This window comes from Giraffa tippelskirchi, chromosome 4 (assembly GCF_054371585.1).
Source record: "Giraffa tippelskirchi isolate mGirTip1 chromosome 4, T2T-mGirTip1v1.2.pri, whole genome shotgun sequence".
NCBI lineage: Eukaryota > Metazoa > Chordata > Mammalia > Artiodactyla > Giraffidae > Giraffa > Giraffa tippelskirchi.
In genome coordinates this window covers 136,725,247-136,744,518 of record NC_137278.1, presented here as the reverse complement: position 1 = coordinate 136,744,518, position 19,272 = coordinate 136,725,247, and the positions used below count along the sequence as shown (strand labels likewise).

At 38.5% G+C, this 19,272-nt stretch overlaps 1 protein-coding gene across 12 annotated transcripts in view; it reads right to left on the bottom strand.

Moving 5' to 3' along the window:
- Positions 1–19,272, bottom strand: part of NELL2 (neural EGFL like 2) — a 457,071-nt gene that overhangs the window by 86,520 nt on the left and 351,279 nt on the right. For all 12 annotated transcript variants that reach the window (XM_081593579.1, XM_081593571.1, XM_081593572.1 and 9 more), the window contains 2 exons: positions 15,779–15,901; positions 13,683–13,778 (listed from right to left, as the gene is read on the bottom strand). In XM_081593579.1, coding sequence (XP_081449705.1) covers positions 13,683–13,778; positions 15,779–15,901 — 219 coding nt within the window. The remainder of the gene's footprint in view (positions 1–13,682; positions 13,779–15,778; positions 15,902–19,272) is intronic.

Sequence of the window (19,272 nt, the reverse complement as noted above, 5' to 3'; positions counted from 1 at the left end):
TATTATAGCTACACATAATATCCTAAATTCACATACTAGTTTAGCTCTTCAAGTATTTAAGAAGAGTTTGCATGCTACCTTTTCTTTTCTGTTGTTTTTTTTTTTCCATCTCTTGGTTAAGCATTTAGAGTTTTTGAACTATCTTCTACATCTGCCAAGGCTTTCATCTCCCAGGTAAACTTTCCCTCATCAAATTCCCATTTTCCAATAATTTCTTACCATCTGTTTGCCAAATGAATATAATATTCCACCATGGAGTAAGAATTGCATGGAGACAGTTACTTATGTTTTAGGATTTTAAAGTACTCAGCTGGAATTAGCTGAGCTATTTCAAATCCTAAAAGATGATCTTGTTAAAATGCCACACTCAACATGTCAGCAAATTTGGAAACTGAGCAGTGGCCACAGGTCTGGAACAGGTCAGTTTTCCTTCCAATCCCAAAGAAAGTAAAAGTGAAAGTGCAGTCGCTCAGTCATGTCTGACTCTTTGCGACCCCATGGACTGTAGCCCACCAGGCTTGTCCATCCATGGGATTTTCCAGGCAAGAACACTGGCGTCGGTTGCCATTTCCTTCTCCAGGAGATCTTCCCGACCCAGGGATTGAACCCGGGTCTCCCCCATTGTAGGCAGACGTTTTACCGTCTGAGCCAACAGGGAAGTCTTAATCCCAAAGAAAGGTAATGCCAAAGAATGTTCAAACTATCATACAATTGCCCTCATTTGACATGCTAGCAAAGTAATACTCAAAATCCTTCAAGCTAGGCTTCAGCAGTACATGAACCAATAAATTCCAGATGTAAAAGTTGGATTTAGAAAAGGCAGAAGAACAAGAGATCAAATTGCCAACATCTGCTGGATCATCGAAAAAGCAAGAGAGTGCCAGAAAAAATCTCCTTTTGTTTTATTGACTACACCAAAGCTTTTGACCCTGTGGATCACACCAAACTGTGGAAAATTCTTAAAGAGACGGGAATACCAGACCACCTGACCTGCCTCCTGAGAAATCTGTATGCAGGTCAAGAAGCGACAGTTAGAATCAGATATGGAACAATGGACTGGTTCAAAATTAGGAAAGGAATATGTCAAGGCTGTATATTTTCATCCGGCTAATTTAAATTACATGCAAAGTACAACATGCAAAATGCCACGCTGGAAGAAGCACAAGCTGAAATCAAGATTGTTGGGAGAATAATCAACAATCTCAGATATAGAGATGCTGCTGCTGCTAAGTCACTTCAGTCATGTCCGACTCTGTGCAACCCCATAGACAGCAGCCCACTAGGCTCCTCTGTCCTGGGATTCTCCAGACAAGAATACTGGAGTGGGTTGCCATTTCCTTCTTCAATGGATAAAAGTGAAAATGAAGTCGCTCAGTCATATCCGACTCTTCGCAACCCCATGGACTGTAGCCTACCAGGCTCCTCTGTCCATGGGATTTTCCAGGCAAGAGTACTGGAGTGGGTTGCCATTTTCTTCTCCAGATATGGAGATGACACCACCCTAATGGCAGAAAGTGAAGAGAAACTAAAGAATCTCTTGATGAACGTGAAAGAAGTGAGTGAAAATGTTGGCTTAAAACTCAACATTCAAAAAACTAAGATCATGGCATCCAGTCTCATCACTCCATGGTAAATAGATGGAGCAATAATGGAAACAGTGACAGACTTTTATTTTTGGGAGCTCCAAAATCGCTGCAGATGGTGACTGCAGCCATGAAATTAAAAGATGCTTGCTCCTTGGAAGAAAAGCTATGACTAACCTAGACAGCATATTAAAAAGCAGAGACATTACTTTGCCAACAAAGGTCTGTCTAATCAAAGCTGTGGTTTTTCCAGTAGTCATGTATGGATGTTAGAGTTGGACTATAAAGAAAGCTGAGCGCCGAAGAATTGATGCTTTTGAACTGTGGTGTTGGAGACAACTCTTGAGAGTCCCTTGGACTGCAAGGAGATCCAACCAGTCAATCCTAAAGGAAATCAGTGCTGAATATTCATTGGAAGGATTGATGCTGAAGCTAAAGCTCCAATACTTTGGTCACCTGATGCAACAAACTGATTCACTGGAAGAGACTCTGATGCTGGGAAAGATTGAAGGAAGGAGGAAAAGAGGACGACAGAAGATAAGATGCTTGGATGCCATCACTGACTTAATGGACATAAGTTTGAGCAAGCTCTGGGAATTGGGGAAGGACAGGGAAGTCTGGCATGCTGCAGTCCGTGGGGTTACAAAGAGTAGACATGACTGAGTGACTAAACTGAACTGAAGGTGAACTAAAGAGCCTCTTGATAAGGGTGAAAGAGGAGAGTGACAAAGCTGGCTTAGAACTCAACATTCAAAAAACTAAGATCATGGCATCCAGTCCCATCACTTCATGGAAAACAGATGCAGGAAAAGTAGAGTGACAGACTTTATTTTCTTGAGCTCCAAAAACACTGTGGATGGTGACTGCGGCCATGAAATTAGAAGAGCTTACTCCTTGGAACAAAAGCTATGACAAATCCAGACAGTGTATTAAAAAGGAAAGACATCACCTTGCCAACAAAGGTCCATCTAGTCAAAGCTATGGCTTTTCCAGTAGTCATGTATGGATTTGAGAGTTAGACCATGAAGATGCCTGAGCACTGAAGAATTGATGCTTTCGAACTGTGGTGCTGGGGAAGATTCTTAAGAGTCCCTTGGCCAATAAGGAGATCAAACCCGTCAACCCCAAAGGAATTCATTGGAAAGACTGATGCTGAAGCTGAAGCTCCAATATTTTGGCTATTTGATGTGCTAGAGCTGACTCATTGGAAAAGACCCTGACATGAGAAAGACTGAGGGCAGGAGGAGAAAGGGGCAACAGAGGATGAGATGGTTAGATGGCATCACTGATTCAATGGACATTAGTTTGAGCAAACTCTGGGAGATACTGAAAGACAGGGAAGCCTGGTGCACTGCAGTCCATGAGGTTGCAAAGAGTCGGATGCCACTTAGTGACTGAACAACTGCAAATTACTTGTATTAGTTTTGATGCTCTGTTTCTAACACAGACTTAGTATATACTTTCTTTTAGAGGTAGCACAATATACTTTTTCTCATACTTAAATTGGATCAGTGGTCAAGGAGAGCATGAAACTGTTAAAGTTGGTTTCCTCAATCCTGTGCAGTTGTTTTTTTCTAAGCCAAATGCAAGAGTCTATTTATATTTTATTAATATTCATTGAATGCATACTATATGCAAAGCATGATGCTGAGCCACATGAAAAACAAAAAATTGTAGGTTTCCTTTCTATTATCAAGGAACCAGTAGGAGGGAATAGGGAAAAGGGGACAGAGAGAAAGAAGGACAGTTAAAGAAAAGAAGAAAGTCAAATGGCAAGATAATGAATGTGGGCCCAAGATGTAAGAGATCAGAATTATGACTCTAAAAATGAAACATTTGTAGAAGGAGTGTGTCCTTATTTGAAAGCTGAAAGTAGGACAGCTACAGGAAGTGCTTTTAAATGTTTGTTAAATGTCATACAGTTATTTCAATCTTCTTTTTCCTACAGTCTGAGTAGTTTTGAACCTCGGTTCTGTTTTTTGCCATATTAGCTACCTTTCTCAATCTATGTCATTTGCAAATTTGATTCATCTCCTTTGACTTGAGTGTATACCCATGCATTTGATATTTACCTTTGTCTCTGTGCACCCCAGTTTAGTTTAAATCTAAAAATAAATGACCTCAAAAAACAGCAGAGTTCTTAAGGACGAGTCACTTATCATCTGGATAAAGTTGACTGTTATGGTTATGTTGTACCTAAATCCCAGTGGCTTCTTCCAGAAAGCTTACATAAAGAAAGAAATGGAAACTAGCCATGGATAAGAACCCTCCAGAAAGATGTACAGATTCTCTTTGAGAGCATCACAAATTGGCTGGAAAGAAAGAAGCAGCTACGTCCACAGTTCAATTCCGAGTAGAATATTTCCCTCATGTGCTTAGAGAAAACACCTGAAATTCTATACCTAACTCATCTAAGACTGAAAACAGCATAAAGCTCATTTCAAGCCAAGATGGAGAGTTTGCCACTAACAGACTAAATGGTAAAGAATCTGCCTGCAATGTAAGTGACCCGGGTTCAATCCTTGGGTCGGGAAGATCCCCTGGAGAAGGGAATGGCTACCCACTCCAGTATTCTTGCCTGGAGAATCCCATGGGCAAAAGAGCCTGGTGGGTTACACAGGGTGGCAAAGAATCAGAAACGACTGAGTGACTAACACTTTCATCACTTTTTTTTTTTTTTTGAGAGTACTAAAGTAGGTCCTTCGGGAAGAAAGAAACAAAAGATAGAAGAAAGAAATGAAATGCAAGAAGCAAACATAATTTCACTGAATATAAAATGTGTCCTACATATATTTTGAACTAGAGAAGACTAAGTCCCAGTCTTTGCGTCTTTGTGCTGTGTGGCACTCAGTCACTTCAGTCACATCCAACTCTTTGCAACCCCACGGACTGTAGCCCACCAGGTTCCTCTGTCCATGGGATTTTCCGAGCAAGAATACTGTGGTGGGTTACCATGCCTTCCTCTAGGGGATCTTCCTGACCCTGGGATGGAACCCAAGTCTTCTGCTTCCCCTGCATTGCGGGCGGATTCTTTACTGTTGAGCCTCCTGGGAAGCCTATTTGTGTCTTTGTGGAGAGACTTTCAAAAGTCTCTCCAAGTTCATACCTCCTCATATTTCTGATGAATAGAAGTTTATCAGCTTATGTACGTAAACAAAATTAGAATATATGAAGGAGAAAGTACTAGAACTTTCCCAAGCAAAGTATGAGAGTGCCCAAAGAAAAAGAAGGATCCTATACCCAGGATGTGCATTGTTATTAGTGACCCCAGAGTTACAAATTAGAAGTGTACTTACCTGAGGGATAGCAGGCTTCTGTAACACTGACTTTCCTATTTGAATCACTCGCTCTAATGAAAATGTATCAATACTATGAGTTTCAAAGCATATTGTTAAGGGGGGAAGAAAAGCAGTGATTAGGGAAGAGATACAAAGGAAATTTACTTTTCATTATATGTTCTTTGTTCTTTGAAATTTTATACCATGTACCTATATTGCTTATTCAAGATATTAATGATGTATTCAGTTAATTGATTTTAGAATAATATCAAAGAAAAATCTAAAAAATAATTTGGTTTGCTTTGAATAAAAGAAGTAAGAGGGGCTATATGGATACTAGGAACTCAAGGTTATAATCAAACATGTTATATTCAAATGTGATCCCATGAAAAAATTATCGATATTTTTAAAGCAAAAGTGGAGCTCTGTTGCAAATTTCTAAATTTTATTTCTGGAGACCAGCCTTCTAACAGCTTGAAATGTACTTTTTTCTCCCCCTTACATTAACTCCATAACATGTCCTCACTTCTAGTGTTAATTAGGTAGGACTTACAATAAAAGAGTCTGAAAAATTTCCCCATCAGAGTTGTTATCTATTATACATGACTAATACATGGAAAGAGTAAGATTTTTTTCCAATTAACCTGAAGGACTTGGAAAAATGACTTTGAGCATTAACATTGAGAACTTTTAACTACTTCTTGAATAGTACAAAGACTTAAATTTCCATAAAACATTATTTTTTAACGATTAGCATTAGAATTAAAATAAAGCAATTATAAGCAAATGTAAAGAATGCAAATTCCTAAATTAGACATTTTAAACCATTGAAATGTGGTAAAATTATACTTAAAGCAGGTTTATAAATAAATCAAGAAAACAAATTATTTCTTATTTTTAACCCTTAATTTATAACATCTCAGGGTACATACAGCCAATTTAAGGACATTTAAAAGCTTCAGACAACTCTGTATGTAAATTTTACTTAAAATGTATAATATAAACACATCAAATGCAATTTATTGAGAGCTCACCACATCTAAGACATGGTGTGGTGCGCCTTGTTAACATTACTTCTTTTAATCTCCAGAACAACCCATGAGGTAGGTTTTATTATCTTTATTTTATACACACGAAGATTAAGGCTTAGGAAAATGAAGTAATATAGAAAAGATCACACAGCTGGTCAAGAGTAGAGCTAGGACCTTGCCGATGTTACTCTAATTTTTATATTTTTGACCACTCTGTTAAATGCTTCAAGGAGAAACAAGGTTTGGCATAACATTAAAAAATTAAAACGATTATTTAAAAGAGGTCAAGGATCACCAACGTAAAGAAAAGACATGTCTTAAGCACCTAAGTTAATTCATATGCAGGTATGGTCAAAAAGCTTTCAATGAGAGGTTTTGTTTTTAATTTGGTGACAGGAAAAAGAAACACTGGCATCTAAATTCATCCAAAGCTCATTAATATACATTCATTCATCCAATGTAATTCATTCACTTTTATCAGTAGAAACCACTAAGATCAATTAGGTCTCAGCAAGTATGATTGGAGTCCCCACCTTAGGCAGATTAATGAATACCTGGAAAAGGCAAATAAGAAGGGGGCAGCAGAGGATAAGATGGTTAGATAGCATCACAGACTCAATGGCCATGAATTTCAGCAAACTCCAGGAGACAGTGGAGGACAGAGGAGTCTGGGATGCTGCAGTACATAGGGTCGCAAAGAGTCAGACACGGCTTAGTGACTGAAAACAACAACTACGGGTCTGTTCCCACATTACAAAAGCCCCTGAAATATCTGCTCTGTGTCTTGTCTCTTCCGTTGAGAAATTCAGATCTGGAAAGGTGACTGTAATAGACATTGTTGAGAAGGATCAGAAGTTGAATTTCCTTCTTCACAAGTTTTTACAATGAAGTTTGTTTAATGGCTTTTGTATGTGAAGTTTGTATTTGTTTAAATAGAGCAAAATGATTATATCTGATAGACAGAGTGCCTGAAGAACTATGGATGGAGGTTTGTCACAATGCACAGGAGGCAGTGATCAAGACAATTCCCAAGAAAAAGAAATTCAAAAAGGCAAAATGGTTGTCTGAGGAGGCCTTACAAATAGCTAAGAAAAGAAGAGAAATGAAAGGCAAAGGAGAAAAGGAAAGATATACCCATTTGAATGCAGAGTTCTAAAGAATAGCAAGGAGAGATAAGAAAGCCATTCTCAGTGATCAATATAAAGAAATTGAGGAAAACAATAGAATGAGAAAGACTAGAGATGTTTTCAAGAAAATTAGAGATATATCAAGGGAACATTTCACATAAAGATGGGCACAATAAAGGACAGAAATGGTATGGACCTAACAGAAGCAGAAGATATTAAGATGTGGCAAGAATACACAGAAACTATACAAAAAAATCTTCATGACCCAGGTAACCATGATGGTGTGATCATCCACCTAGAGCCAGTCAAGTGGGCATTAGGAAGCATCACTACGAACAAAACTAGTGGAGGTAATGGAATTCCAGTTGAGCTATTTCAAATCCTAAAAGATGATACTGTGAAAGTGCTGCACACAATATGCCAGCAAATTTAGAAAACTCAGCAGTGGCCACAGGTCCACTTTCCAGGAAAAGGTCCGTTTTCATTCCAGTCCCAAAGAAAGGCAATGCCCAAGAATGCTCAAACTACTGCACAATTGCACTTATCTCACATGCTAGCAGAGTAATGCTTAAAATTCTCCAAGCAGGCATTAACAGAACGTGAACCATGAACTTTTAGATGTTCAAGCTGAATTTAGAAAAGGCAGAGGAACCAGATATCAAATTGCCAACATCTGCTGGATCATAGAAAGAGCAAGAGAATTCCAGAAAAACAACTACTTATGCTTTATTGACTATGCCAAAGCTTTTGACTGTGTGGATCACCACAAACTGTGGAAAATTCTTCAAGAGATGGGGATACCAGACCACCTTACCTGCCTCCTGAGAAAAGAAGCAACAGTTAGAACCAGACATGAAACAACAGACTGGTTCCAAATAAGAAAAGGAGTACGTCAAGGCTATATATTGTCACTCTGCTTATTTAACTTATATGCAGAGTAGTACATCATGTGATATGCTGAGCTGGATGAAGCACAGGCTAGAATCAAGATTGCCAGGAGAAATATCAATAACCTCAGATATTCAGATGACACCACCCTTATGGCAGAAAGTGAAGAACTAAAGAGCCTCTCGATGAAAGTGAAAGTGGAGAGTGAAAAAGTGGGCTTAAAACTCAACATTCAGAAAACTAAGATCATGGCATCTGGTCCCATTACTCTATGGCAAATAGATGGGGAAACAGTGGAAATAGTGGCGGACTTTATTATTTTGGGCTCCAAAATCACTGCAGGTGGTGAGCTGCAGCCATGAAATTAAAAGACTTTTGCTCCTTGAAGAAAAGTTATGACCAACCTAGATAGCATATTAAAAAGCAGAGACATTACTTTGCCAACACAGGTCCATCAAGTCAAAGGTATGGTTTTTTCCAGTAGTCAAGTATGGATGTGAGAGTTGGACTATAAAGAAAGCTGAGTGCCGAAGAATTGATGCTTTTGAACTGGAGTGTTGGAGAAGACTCTTGAGAGTCCCTTGGACTACAAGGAGATCCAACCAGTCCATCCTAAGGGGAATCAGTCCTGAATATTCATTGGAAGGACTGATGCTGAAGCTGAAACTCCGATACTTTGGCCACCTGATGCGAAGAACTGACTCATTGGAAAAGACCCTGATGCTGGGAAAGATTGAAGGCAGGAGAAGAGGACGACAGAGGATGAGACAGTTGGATGGCATCACTGACCTGATGGACATGAGTTTGAGCAAGCTCTGGAAGTTGGTGATGGACAGGGAAGTCTGGCGTGCTGCAGTCCATGGGGTTGCAAAGAGACATGACTGAGTGACTGAATTGAACTGAACTGAGAGCAAAATGATTCAAAACAATGTTTAAAAAAAAAAAATCTCAGTTTTTGGTAAAGCGAAGTCATCTAAACTTTTTCTTTCTTTTTAACAATGTTATGGCAACATTTTTATTCAAATTATCCTCTTTTCCTATGAAAAGATATACATTTTGCTAATGGAATTTCACTGTGAGTCATTGAAGTAAAAAAAAAAGTATGCTATGGCAGAAATGCTTTGAAACTTTGCTAGTTTAACAATTTCAGGAAACGTAATACAATCTGATGTTAATAATAAATGCTAACTATGCATACTACCAGAAAAATAACTTTACTGTAAATGAATTGAAGGATTTTTACTACCTACACTATAACAGTAATAATATGAACTTTTAAAAAAAATCAATCCACCTCAATCAATTTAAAGTTACCTTGCATGTAAAGCAACATTCATATATGCCTCATGCTTCATTTTATCATTTTGAAATTAGAGGTATTAAAAGCTAGAAAAACACTTGGGAATACAACTAAATTTACATTCATTTAATTACTCACTGAAAATAATTAAAAATTCATCTCATGTTTTGATCTGTGGTCAGGAAACCCATTATTTTACACACACACACACACACAAACACACACACACACACACACACAGCCATTTAACACTAAAATGTCTGATGTCATTTTCTTTGATACTGCAGTACATTTTTTTTTTTTTTTTAGTTTTGCCATTTAATATCAACTTTTTCCCAGTCATAAGCATTTTAATTTGATATGTCAGCAGTTACCTATAGGGGACTGTCAACTGCTTTAGAGTCATGCTGCAAATCACGACTGAAAGATTTAGTATAATGACAGCTTCACATATTAATTAGATCATCAGACACAAGTTTGCTGAGATTTAGCAATTGAGCAATAAATACAGCATGGCAGTCATAGAGCTGTTAAACTTCAGCACATAGATTTCAAATACATTTTATTGAGTTATCCAAGAAATAATCATCCTGCTAAACCCAAGTTAAACACATGATGGAATATTAGGATGTTTAATTAAAAATGAAGTTATGCTTTACAAGTAAGTAATCTTACAAGCGGCTAAAACAGAAGGCCATGAAAATTAATTTTACTCAGTAAAAACATACACAAAGCCCTTTTGTGAAGTTGGTAAATGGGTTCAGTCATTTCACCAAGGTACACATGATGCAGAAGTAAACTAAATAAATTAGGGAGGAGGGGGTTCAGAGGAGACTTTTCCACTAAAGTAATAAGGGTTGGTAAAACTCATGTACATTAAGATTATCTTTCAAGAAATCAAGAAATCCTATTACTTCCTTCTTGAAGATTCCGTTGTGAGGGCTCAGCAGATAGCGACTGGAACCAGGCATTAATCTCCTTTCTAAGCTATCAGGCGGCATCCAACTACAGCAGACATTTAGGCCATTCCTATACATTAGTCATCTCGGCAATGCTGATGCTCCCCTACCTTGAGAGAGAAAAACTGCCATAGAAGTCACTGTTAAAGGCTGGTAGCTGAAGGGGCGGGCCTAACAAAAACACAGACTTGATGAGTAATGACAGCAGGATGAATTCCTGAGCGTATAACATGGCATAAGCAGAAAGGAAAGAAGGAAGGGAGGTAGGAAGGAAGAAAGGAATGAAGGAAGGGAAGTGGGGAGTAAGGAAGGGAAGAAGGAGAAAGGAAACTCTGGCATAAGAATCAGAAGCCTTGAGTTCTACAGTGCAGGCCTGTAACTACAATTAAACACCACATATAAGTTACTTCACAACGCTGTGCAGAAATTACCTCATCCGGTAGGTGAAAGCACAAGATCAGATGACACTGAAGGCCAATTTAAACTAATATTTTAAAATATCCAGCAAATATGGAAGCAACCACATCATCTTTTCTTCCTCATTTATACCTTTGTTTATTTATTCAACAAAAATCTCCGTTGCACCTAATAAGGTGTAGGCCTAACACAATGCCTCAAAGATGCGTAAGTGAACAAGTTATGCCCTTTACCTCCATGAAACTCCATTCCTGGAGTGAAAATGAGGTGAGGAGACAGAGGGACCAGAAGGTGAAAGCTGGGTAGATTAGCGGGGGTCAAATCTCAAATGTTGCATTAAGACAGATGACCTTTATCTCAAGGGCAGTGGGAGGCACTGACTTTTCTTCTGTCAGGGGTGATATGATCAGATTTGGGTTGTGGAGGTTGGACTGCATGTCACTTCTCATCTGAAGGTATTTTTTTTTAAAGGCACACTTTCTATTTATAACTGTATCAACAAAGTGGTGGTGTCGGAAGGTGAGGAATTAGGATCTAACCTAGAGAAATTATTGGGACAGACACCTTGTGGCAAGTATTGCTATTACACTTTCTCAGATAGGAGGCAGGAATGCCTTGCTACTCAAATAGTGAAATATGGTCCTGGGCTAAGAGATGCTAAAAAGGAGAGATAAACTATGGCCCACTGTCCTGAGCACCAACTTTACTCAATGGTGAGTAAGTTAAATATTTTATATATGGACTAGAAATGAATGGATTTATAGGCTAAAACAAGATGTTTTGAAGAAATTTTATTTACCCTCATGGTGAGCCATTTCAGGACCTCCCTAGATGAAGGTGTTGTCTCTCCCTCATCATTAGTGTATTCAGAAGAAACTTTGAAAACTTTGAAAAGCACTGATATAGATTTTTTTTTTTTTAAAGTAGAGTATGGGGTAAAAAGCTCTTAGTATTCAGCTGCTAACTCTGTGACATCAGAAAAATTTGATCACTATCAACCTAATATTTTTGCTTGTAAACGAACGTTAGCTCCAAGATAATGCCCATCTTTGAGGATATCTGTGAAGAGGAAGGTGATGTGTAGAGAGTAAAAGACATTGAAGTTAATTACTCTGCCTGAGACCACATAACAAGGAAACAGTAGAACTAGATTTCAGACCTACATCTTTCTCAAAGCCCTTGGCTTTTATAGATAGTTACTTAGAGCAAGTGTGAGACTCTCCTCTTATAGACTGAAAGTTCAAGGATAACTATATAGAGAAAGCTAAATATTCTGTTGGGTTATTTTTAACTCCAGTTTTAAATTTTACATTGCTCATATTAATCTTATGTCATTTCACACTTTCACAATCTCTCCAAATAAATTTTTTTAGGGGAGGAATGATATGCAGGATTTAGCATAGTCATTATTCATCCCAGATTTTCTGGGATAGTCTTTATTTAAAAAATCCACACCATTGAAATGCCCTGAAGCCACTATTTCACTAACCAGACTCTGCACCAGAAACAGCATAAAATACTGTAGTATTCAAGGGACACAGTCACCACAGGAGTTAATGTACAGGAGAATTACAATGTACCTTGATACATGTGAGGAGGGGGGTTTACTAGTAGAGATCATGGGATAGAAGCATTGTAGAACCATTGCACTGGAAGTATTTGATTTTGATCTAGTAAATCCAAGATAGTTAATTATCAGAAATCTGTAGTTAATAAGCTCTATGAATGGTTCCCATGCAAGATGAGTTTTAGAACTCCTGATTTAGGAAATGATCTCAAGAAAGAGCCCTATTTATCAAGGATAGTCACTAGGCTTTTTCTGTTAGAGATGTTTGTAACCCATTAGTCACTGAAGTTTCAAAAGCACCACTTAAAGGTATTTGCAGTGACAAAGGATGTAATGATGCAGTCCTTTTGTGAGCATCCTTCTGTGTATAGTGGCAGTACTTATTCAGCAAAATTTTCACTTCCCAGTGGACCAGAGCATTTTCTGTCTTACATTTTGATTAATGTGTTTATTAAACCAGATGACTGCAAGGGGGATGGAGATGGGACATTCACTGTGTCTACTGCACAGAGATTTATGAAAAGCAGTAGGAGGCAGTGACCACCAATCACTGATGGCAGCAGCTTTCTCTTAGGGAGAATAATCAGACTTTGTGAGGACCTGCTATTAGAACCCATTTAACCCAAAGTAGGGCTTCCCAGGTGGCCCTAGTGGTAAAGAATCTACCTGCCAATGCAGGAGACATAAGAGATGTGGGTTTGGTCCCTGGGTTGGGAAAATCCCCTGGTGGAGGACATGGCAACCCACTCTAGTATTCTTGCCTGGAGAATCCCATGGACAGACCAGAGGGTTGAGAAGAGTCAAACATGACTAAAGTGACAGCAGGCACACAACCCAAAGCAACCAAAACTACTACTGACGTGATTTTACTTAGGACCTAATAATCAATGTACTTTTAAAATTCTTAAGGTGTATTTAAATGGACAAAACTATCTTATTTTGAGTCATAAGCTATATACTGAGTATAGATATATATATTTAAATATTTTTAAAAGCTTCTAGTATTAGTCTCTATCAGAAAGAGTAAGTTCAGAATGTACTTGGATGATGAATAATTAAGGAGTAGAGAACTTTAAATATTTTGTAAATATACAAAAATGAAAAAACATTAAGTGGACCAGGTAAATATTTATTGAAACATCTCAAATGTGGATGCAGGAAGTAGTATATTCCAGGAACTGAGCTGACCAGAAGCTTGAGCTCCATGTTTTAATATTATCATATAATATCCAGGAACACGGGGCTCCAAATACGTAAAATGAATTATGAAGTCATAAAATCCTAGGCAATCCCACAAATTTTTTTTCTGAGAAAGTTCAATATGCTTCTAGTTATAATAGCTGCAAAACCTCTTTAGACTTTGGGCAAACACCGAGTACCTCTCACTGAAACTTTCCACCTCCTGTGTACTAAGCTTCCGTGTTAATAGAACTATGCTTTTGAGAGCCTACTTGAAACACTATTTTCCTCATGGATTACTTCACACATTGGTGTAAAAGTTCATTTTCTAGAAGACGGTATGATATCCTTACCTGTTTCACAGCTGGGCCCGGTGAAGCCTTGTGGGCAGGCACACACGTTGGCGGCAATACAAGCTCCTCCATTTCTACAACCATCTTGGCAAAATGCTAAAATAATTCAGATACATGATTTTAGCACTTTATAAGGAAGTAGTTCAAGATACTTCAAACTAGCTTTTCTTTATTGTCTTGGAGATGTTGACATCAAACTATACATCTTATTATAATTTCATATTCATAGCATACTTTCCACATAGGTAATAAACTTCAACACAATTTGTAGAATAGTACTCTTTCCGATGTTAAGTGTTTCACCTATAAAAGAAAATACTGAACTTTCTTTTAACAAAAACCAGTAACCTTACACAGCAGGAAGTGCATTAGAATTAGTATTACATCTCATTATAACAATCTAAATATCTTGAAATTAAAACTATAAAAAATGACAACTATCCTAGACAGTTACCTAAAGAGCATACCACCATCTAGAGAATGAGACTCAGAAACTAGAAATGATTGAATCCTGTGAGGCTCTGATCATTCAACACACTGTCCAAAATGCCAAAATACTAGAAAAATGCCCCATCTTTCAAAAAGCTATAAATCCATCCTAAAGGGATGAATTAGCCAATAATGAGAATTTGCCAAAAGGTTCTTTAGGAAGAGTCTTGCATTCCCCCGCCAAGGATAGGTCAGGATCCAGGACAAAGGAACTTCATGGCCTGTTGTGTTCGAGTGGGTTTGTGAGTGAGGGGAGTTTTTCTGTGAGTAGAAAAAGGAGCCAAGCTTCAAGCCATTGCAAGGGTGATGTTTTGAGATGGTCTGGCTTCCAGAAAAAAAGTGAGAAAAATCAGGTAGGTAAGACTGTGTACCCTCAGAAATTTCTGTTTCCACTTCAATTTATACTTTGTTTCTATAAGGCTCAGGGCTACTCCCTCAGCCTGGCCAGGTCTGTCATGGATAAACCACACCAGCATTTTCCAGGCCTGAGGCAAAAGCTTTTTCTCTAGTTTTCTGGCACATGCTTCCTATAGTTAGTTAGGATGTACTTTCTCAGAGAGGTAAACTCATCTGATGAAGGAAAAAGAGAACATGGATGCAAGAGAGAATTAATGGATGGTGGTAGACTAGTTGGAATATCCACTGATGGAAATGAAAATCTGAGAATTATTGATTGTTATTGGCAAACCAGGTAAAATTAGAGATGATAATACATACAAACCCAATATTCCCAGTTAATTAGTACCTAACAGCTCAAGAGAGAAAATAGAGAAGAAAAACAGTCAGACTGATCCCAAATAAATATTTTACAGTGAATCATGGTAGTAAAATAAATGGGTTGATAGTACTGCTGAAAAAATACAGCTGTAATGTTTGGACTCAAAAAGAAATATATGAACCTGTGAGGAGACTGGAAGGCTGGATGAAAAGGAAAGGTCAGAGAAGTTAAAGATGAAAAATTGTGAAAAGAACAGAGGGGAAAAACTAGAAGCAAAGGGACTTGTGGTTAGACAATAAAAAGTTAAGTCTAGATTTCAAAGATGGAGTGCTGCTGCTGCTAAGTCGCTTCAGTCATGTCCGACTCTGTGCGATCCCATAGATGGCAGCCCACCAGGCTCCGCCATCCCTAGGATTCTCCAGGCAAGAATACTGGAGTGGGTTGCCATTTCCTTCTCCAGTGCATGAAAGGGAAAAGTGAAAGTGAAGTCGCTCAGTCGTGTCCGACTCTTAGCGACCCCATGGACTGTAGCCTACCAGGCTCCTCCGTCCATGGGATTTTCCAGGCAAGAATACTGGAGTGGGGTGCCATTGCCTTCTCCGAAAGATGGAGTAGCTCTGTACAAAAGTGCCCAGGGTATGGTTATGGCTATGGTCTGCTTGAGAGGAAGGGGAAAAACCACTGCGGTTGAGGTCATGGAACATTAAATCAGAGTTGATGAACAGTTGGCCACTTAAACACTGATGTAATCCAAGAGAAAGAACATGAGCTACACTTTGAAGTTCTCAATGGCTGTGGGAAATACCCCAGTGATGAAAAAGGGTGGAGCGAAGGAGAGATGGATTGCATCATCCCTAATGGAAGAGGTATTAGCACTTAAATCTTTTACCTTTGCATGTAGTTCCATTCCCAGTATAGCCTGGCTTGCAGACGCAGTTGTGTCCTCCAACAGTATTGAAGCACAAAGCGTTTTCATCACAGTTGTGCTCATTTGTGACACACTCATCATGTTCTGAAATGAGGAAACAGTTTTGTTACTCAAAGATAGATTTTCAAAGACACTGTGTTTTAAGTTGCATCTTTATCTTTGTTATTGTATGGTATTTCTTTCCAACAAAAACATGCACAAATTATCTATTAAAGAAGAGTTTGTACTTTGAGGTACATACATAGTGCATATATCCACAAACTTTGAACACAAAAAGATTTGGACGAAGACAAATGAATAGTAGGAAGGAGGAGAGGAGCAGAGAGGGAAGGATGGGGATTAATTCTCAGAAGAAGATCCCACAGCCAGCTGTTTAGTCTCAGTGGTTAATATTTGGGGAATTATCTCATGATATAAATCGGCCACCTAACTTTTTCCTGTCGCAAGGGAAGGATGATAGGAAAGGAGGTGTGACTGTATTGCTCCACGAATCCTGACCTGCAGGATAATGGAATTGAAGCCTTGGGAATTAGATGCAGTTAACACCCACATCCACACTTGCAAGCATAAAGATACACTTGCAAACTGTTGGGGCAATATTGGCATTTCTTTGTAAGTTGCCTCTTTCTGCAAAGGAGGTCACACTTTTCTTAAATAAGACAAACTTGCCTTTATAATATGTGCAAACACAAACTTTTTGAGATATACAGTCAACATGATACCTTCTTTAACTGTGTATAACCTGACACTTTCAAAAGCACCAAATCACTTGATACTCCCAGCTCTGCTATGAGAGAGGCAGAACCAACGTCATTATCACCAGATTAAAGATGAGTCAATGGTGGCTCAGAGTGCTTCAGGGGCCTGCCCAAATTCACAGTCATATCAGACAACTTCAGAATTCTAGCTCAGTGTTCAGCAAAAATGTAAATGTGAGGAAAACTACAGTAAATATGAGAAAGAAAACAGATCTAACACTGGAATCAAGACGAGTAGGAAATGAAATACAGAAAAGGAAATGCATACAAGTTAGTTCAGTGATCTGAAATCCCTACAGCCTCATACTCATACTGATCACCCAGGCTTTTGCATAAATATTATTCAGGTCTAAAATTAAATATATATTTTAATATAATTACATTAATTAAGACATTAATTCACCATGATATGAATAATCAAAACAAAAAGAAATATTGCTTTTTCACTTTAGAACTCTTGGTATTTCAAACAACATACACACTACTCTAGACAACATAAAGAGTAATAAATCTAACTTTGAAAACAATTTGCCTTTGACATATGCAGTTGAGATTAGACTAACATTTAACTACTAAAATCAGAAGCTGTTTATTTTTTTAAAAAAAGGTTAATATTTCACGATTCTATGTCCTGTGTTAAACAAGCACAAAGTTGGATACCTTTAACTACAGCTCTATAATAACTTTATAAAGATTACTCCCAATAACTTTTTCAGAGGACAGAGAGATTTCAGCCACTAAGGTTTTAGAATTACAGTAATAGATACCTTATTGTACAAATTCCTGGCTGAATTTCCCCCAGTTATATAAAATTTCACTTTTATTATTTAGAACCAGAATATTTCAGAGATTTTAATAAATTTATGCATACTGATGGCAGCCTAGAAAACAGCTGGATTAAAAATGGGTGTCCTAGCTGGGGCTACCCTTGGACATGATTAAATATTGGAGAGACCAGAACGGGCAGCCCACCTACCTCTGAGTTCAGCTGCCTAAAGCAAAATAAATCTGCACTGTGTAGTTTGCAGCTGCTGCCAATTTTCTTTCCAGTGCAATTCAAAGAGCTGCAGTTAATCTATAAATCTCTATATGGATAGCTACGGGCCCTTTAAAGACAGCTGCTGATTGATTTGATGCTGTTTTTACCCCTGCCTTGCTTGTCCTCTTAATTAGATGGTACCCACTGGGTAAAGGAGGGGCCTAACAAAATTTAGTTTAGCATCCAGTATGGTAATGTTCAACAAATGTAAATAAGTGCATAACCCGGGATCTGGTTTCCTCTGTTGTCCTTTACTTACAGCATCCACTGAAAGGAACAAGTGGGTCCTAAGCAATTCAAGGGTGAAGACAGTTTTCCAGTTTTCAAAGGTACCAGTGCATACTGGTGCAAACGTTGTTCTCTCGGCCTTCAGTGCCTGTCCCATGGATTCTCCTGGAAAATTCTTACTACTTTTAAATTCAGTTCAGTCGCTCAGTTGTGACCGACTCTTTGAGACCCCACAGACTGCAGCATGCCAGGCTTTCCTGTCCATCATCAACTCCCGGAGCCTACTCAAACTCATGTCCATCACGTCGGTGATGCCATCCAACCATCTCATCCTCTGTCATCCCCTCCTCCAGCCTTCAATCTTTCCCAGCATCAGGATGTTTTCAAATGAGTCAGTTCTTTTCATCAGGTGGCAAAAGTATTGGAGTTTCAGCTTCAGCATCAGTCTTTCCAATGAATATTCAGGACTGATTTCCTTTTGGATTGATTGGTTGGATCTCCTTGCAGTCCAAGGGACTCTCAAGAGTCTTCTCCAACACCACAGTTCAAAAGCATCAGTTCTTCGGTGCTCAGCTTTCTTTATGGTTCAACTCTCACATCCATACATGACTACTGGAAAAACCATAGCTTTGACTAGACGGACGTGTGCTGGCAAAGTAATGCCTCTGCTTTTTAATATGCTTATCTAGATTGGTCATAGCTTTTCTTCCAAGGAGCAAGCGTCTTTTAATTTCATGGCTGCAGTCACCATCTGCAGTGATTTTGGAGTGCAAGAAAATAAAGTCTCTCACTGTTAAATGACATGTTTTCTGTGAAAATATCTTTTTCCCACCTCCTGCAGAGTTGGGGGCTTCTGTCTGCTTTCCCTAGCACCAGTCACAAGGCTCTCTTACTATATTTTATCATAAGTGTCTGCTTCTCCTTGGTCCTCTATTTTCATGCATCACTTGGGACTATGAAGTTTAAGAGAAAAATTTTACATTTTTCTTTGTATTCCATTTCAGCATTCAAAGATAGTGTTTTGAATAAATGATTGAAAGAATGAATGACCAGATCAGGAAAGCTAGGATACCCTTCCTCTGCTGTTATCATTCAAGTCAACCTAATCCATTCAACTTGTAGTGCCTGTGTGTGTGCTCAGTTGCTCGGTCATATCTGATTCTGTGGCCCCAGGGGCTAAAGCCCACCAGCCTCCTCTGTCCATAGGATTCTCCAGGCAAGAATCTGTCCAACCCAAGGATCAAACCCCTATCTCTTATATCTCCTATGCTGGCAGGTGGATTCTTTACCACTGAGCCATCTGGGAAGCCCCATTCAACTGGAGACTAGATATCAAATGGAAAGCTACTGAAATCTAAGGGGTTTTTTGTTTTGTTTGTTTGTTTGTCTTGGTGTTTTGTTTTGTTTTTACTGATTTTTCTATCAAGGCA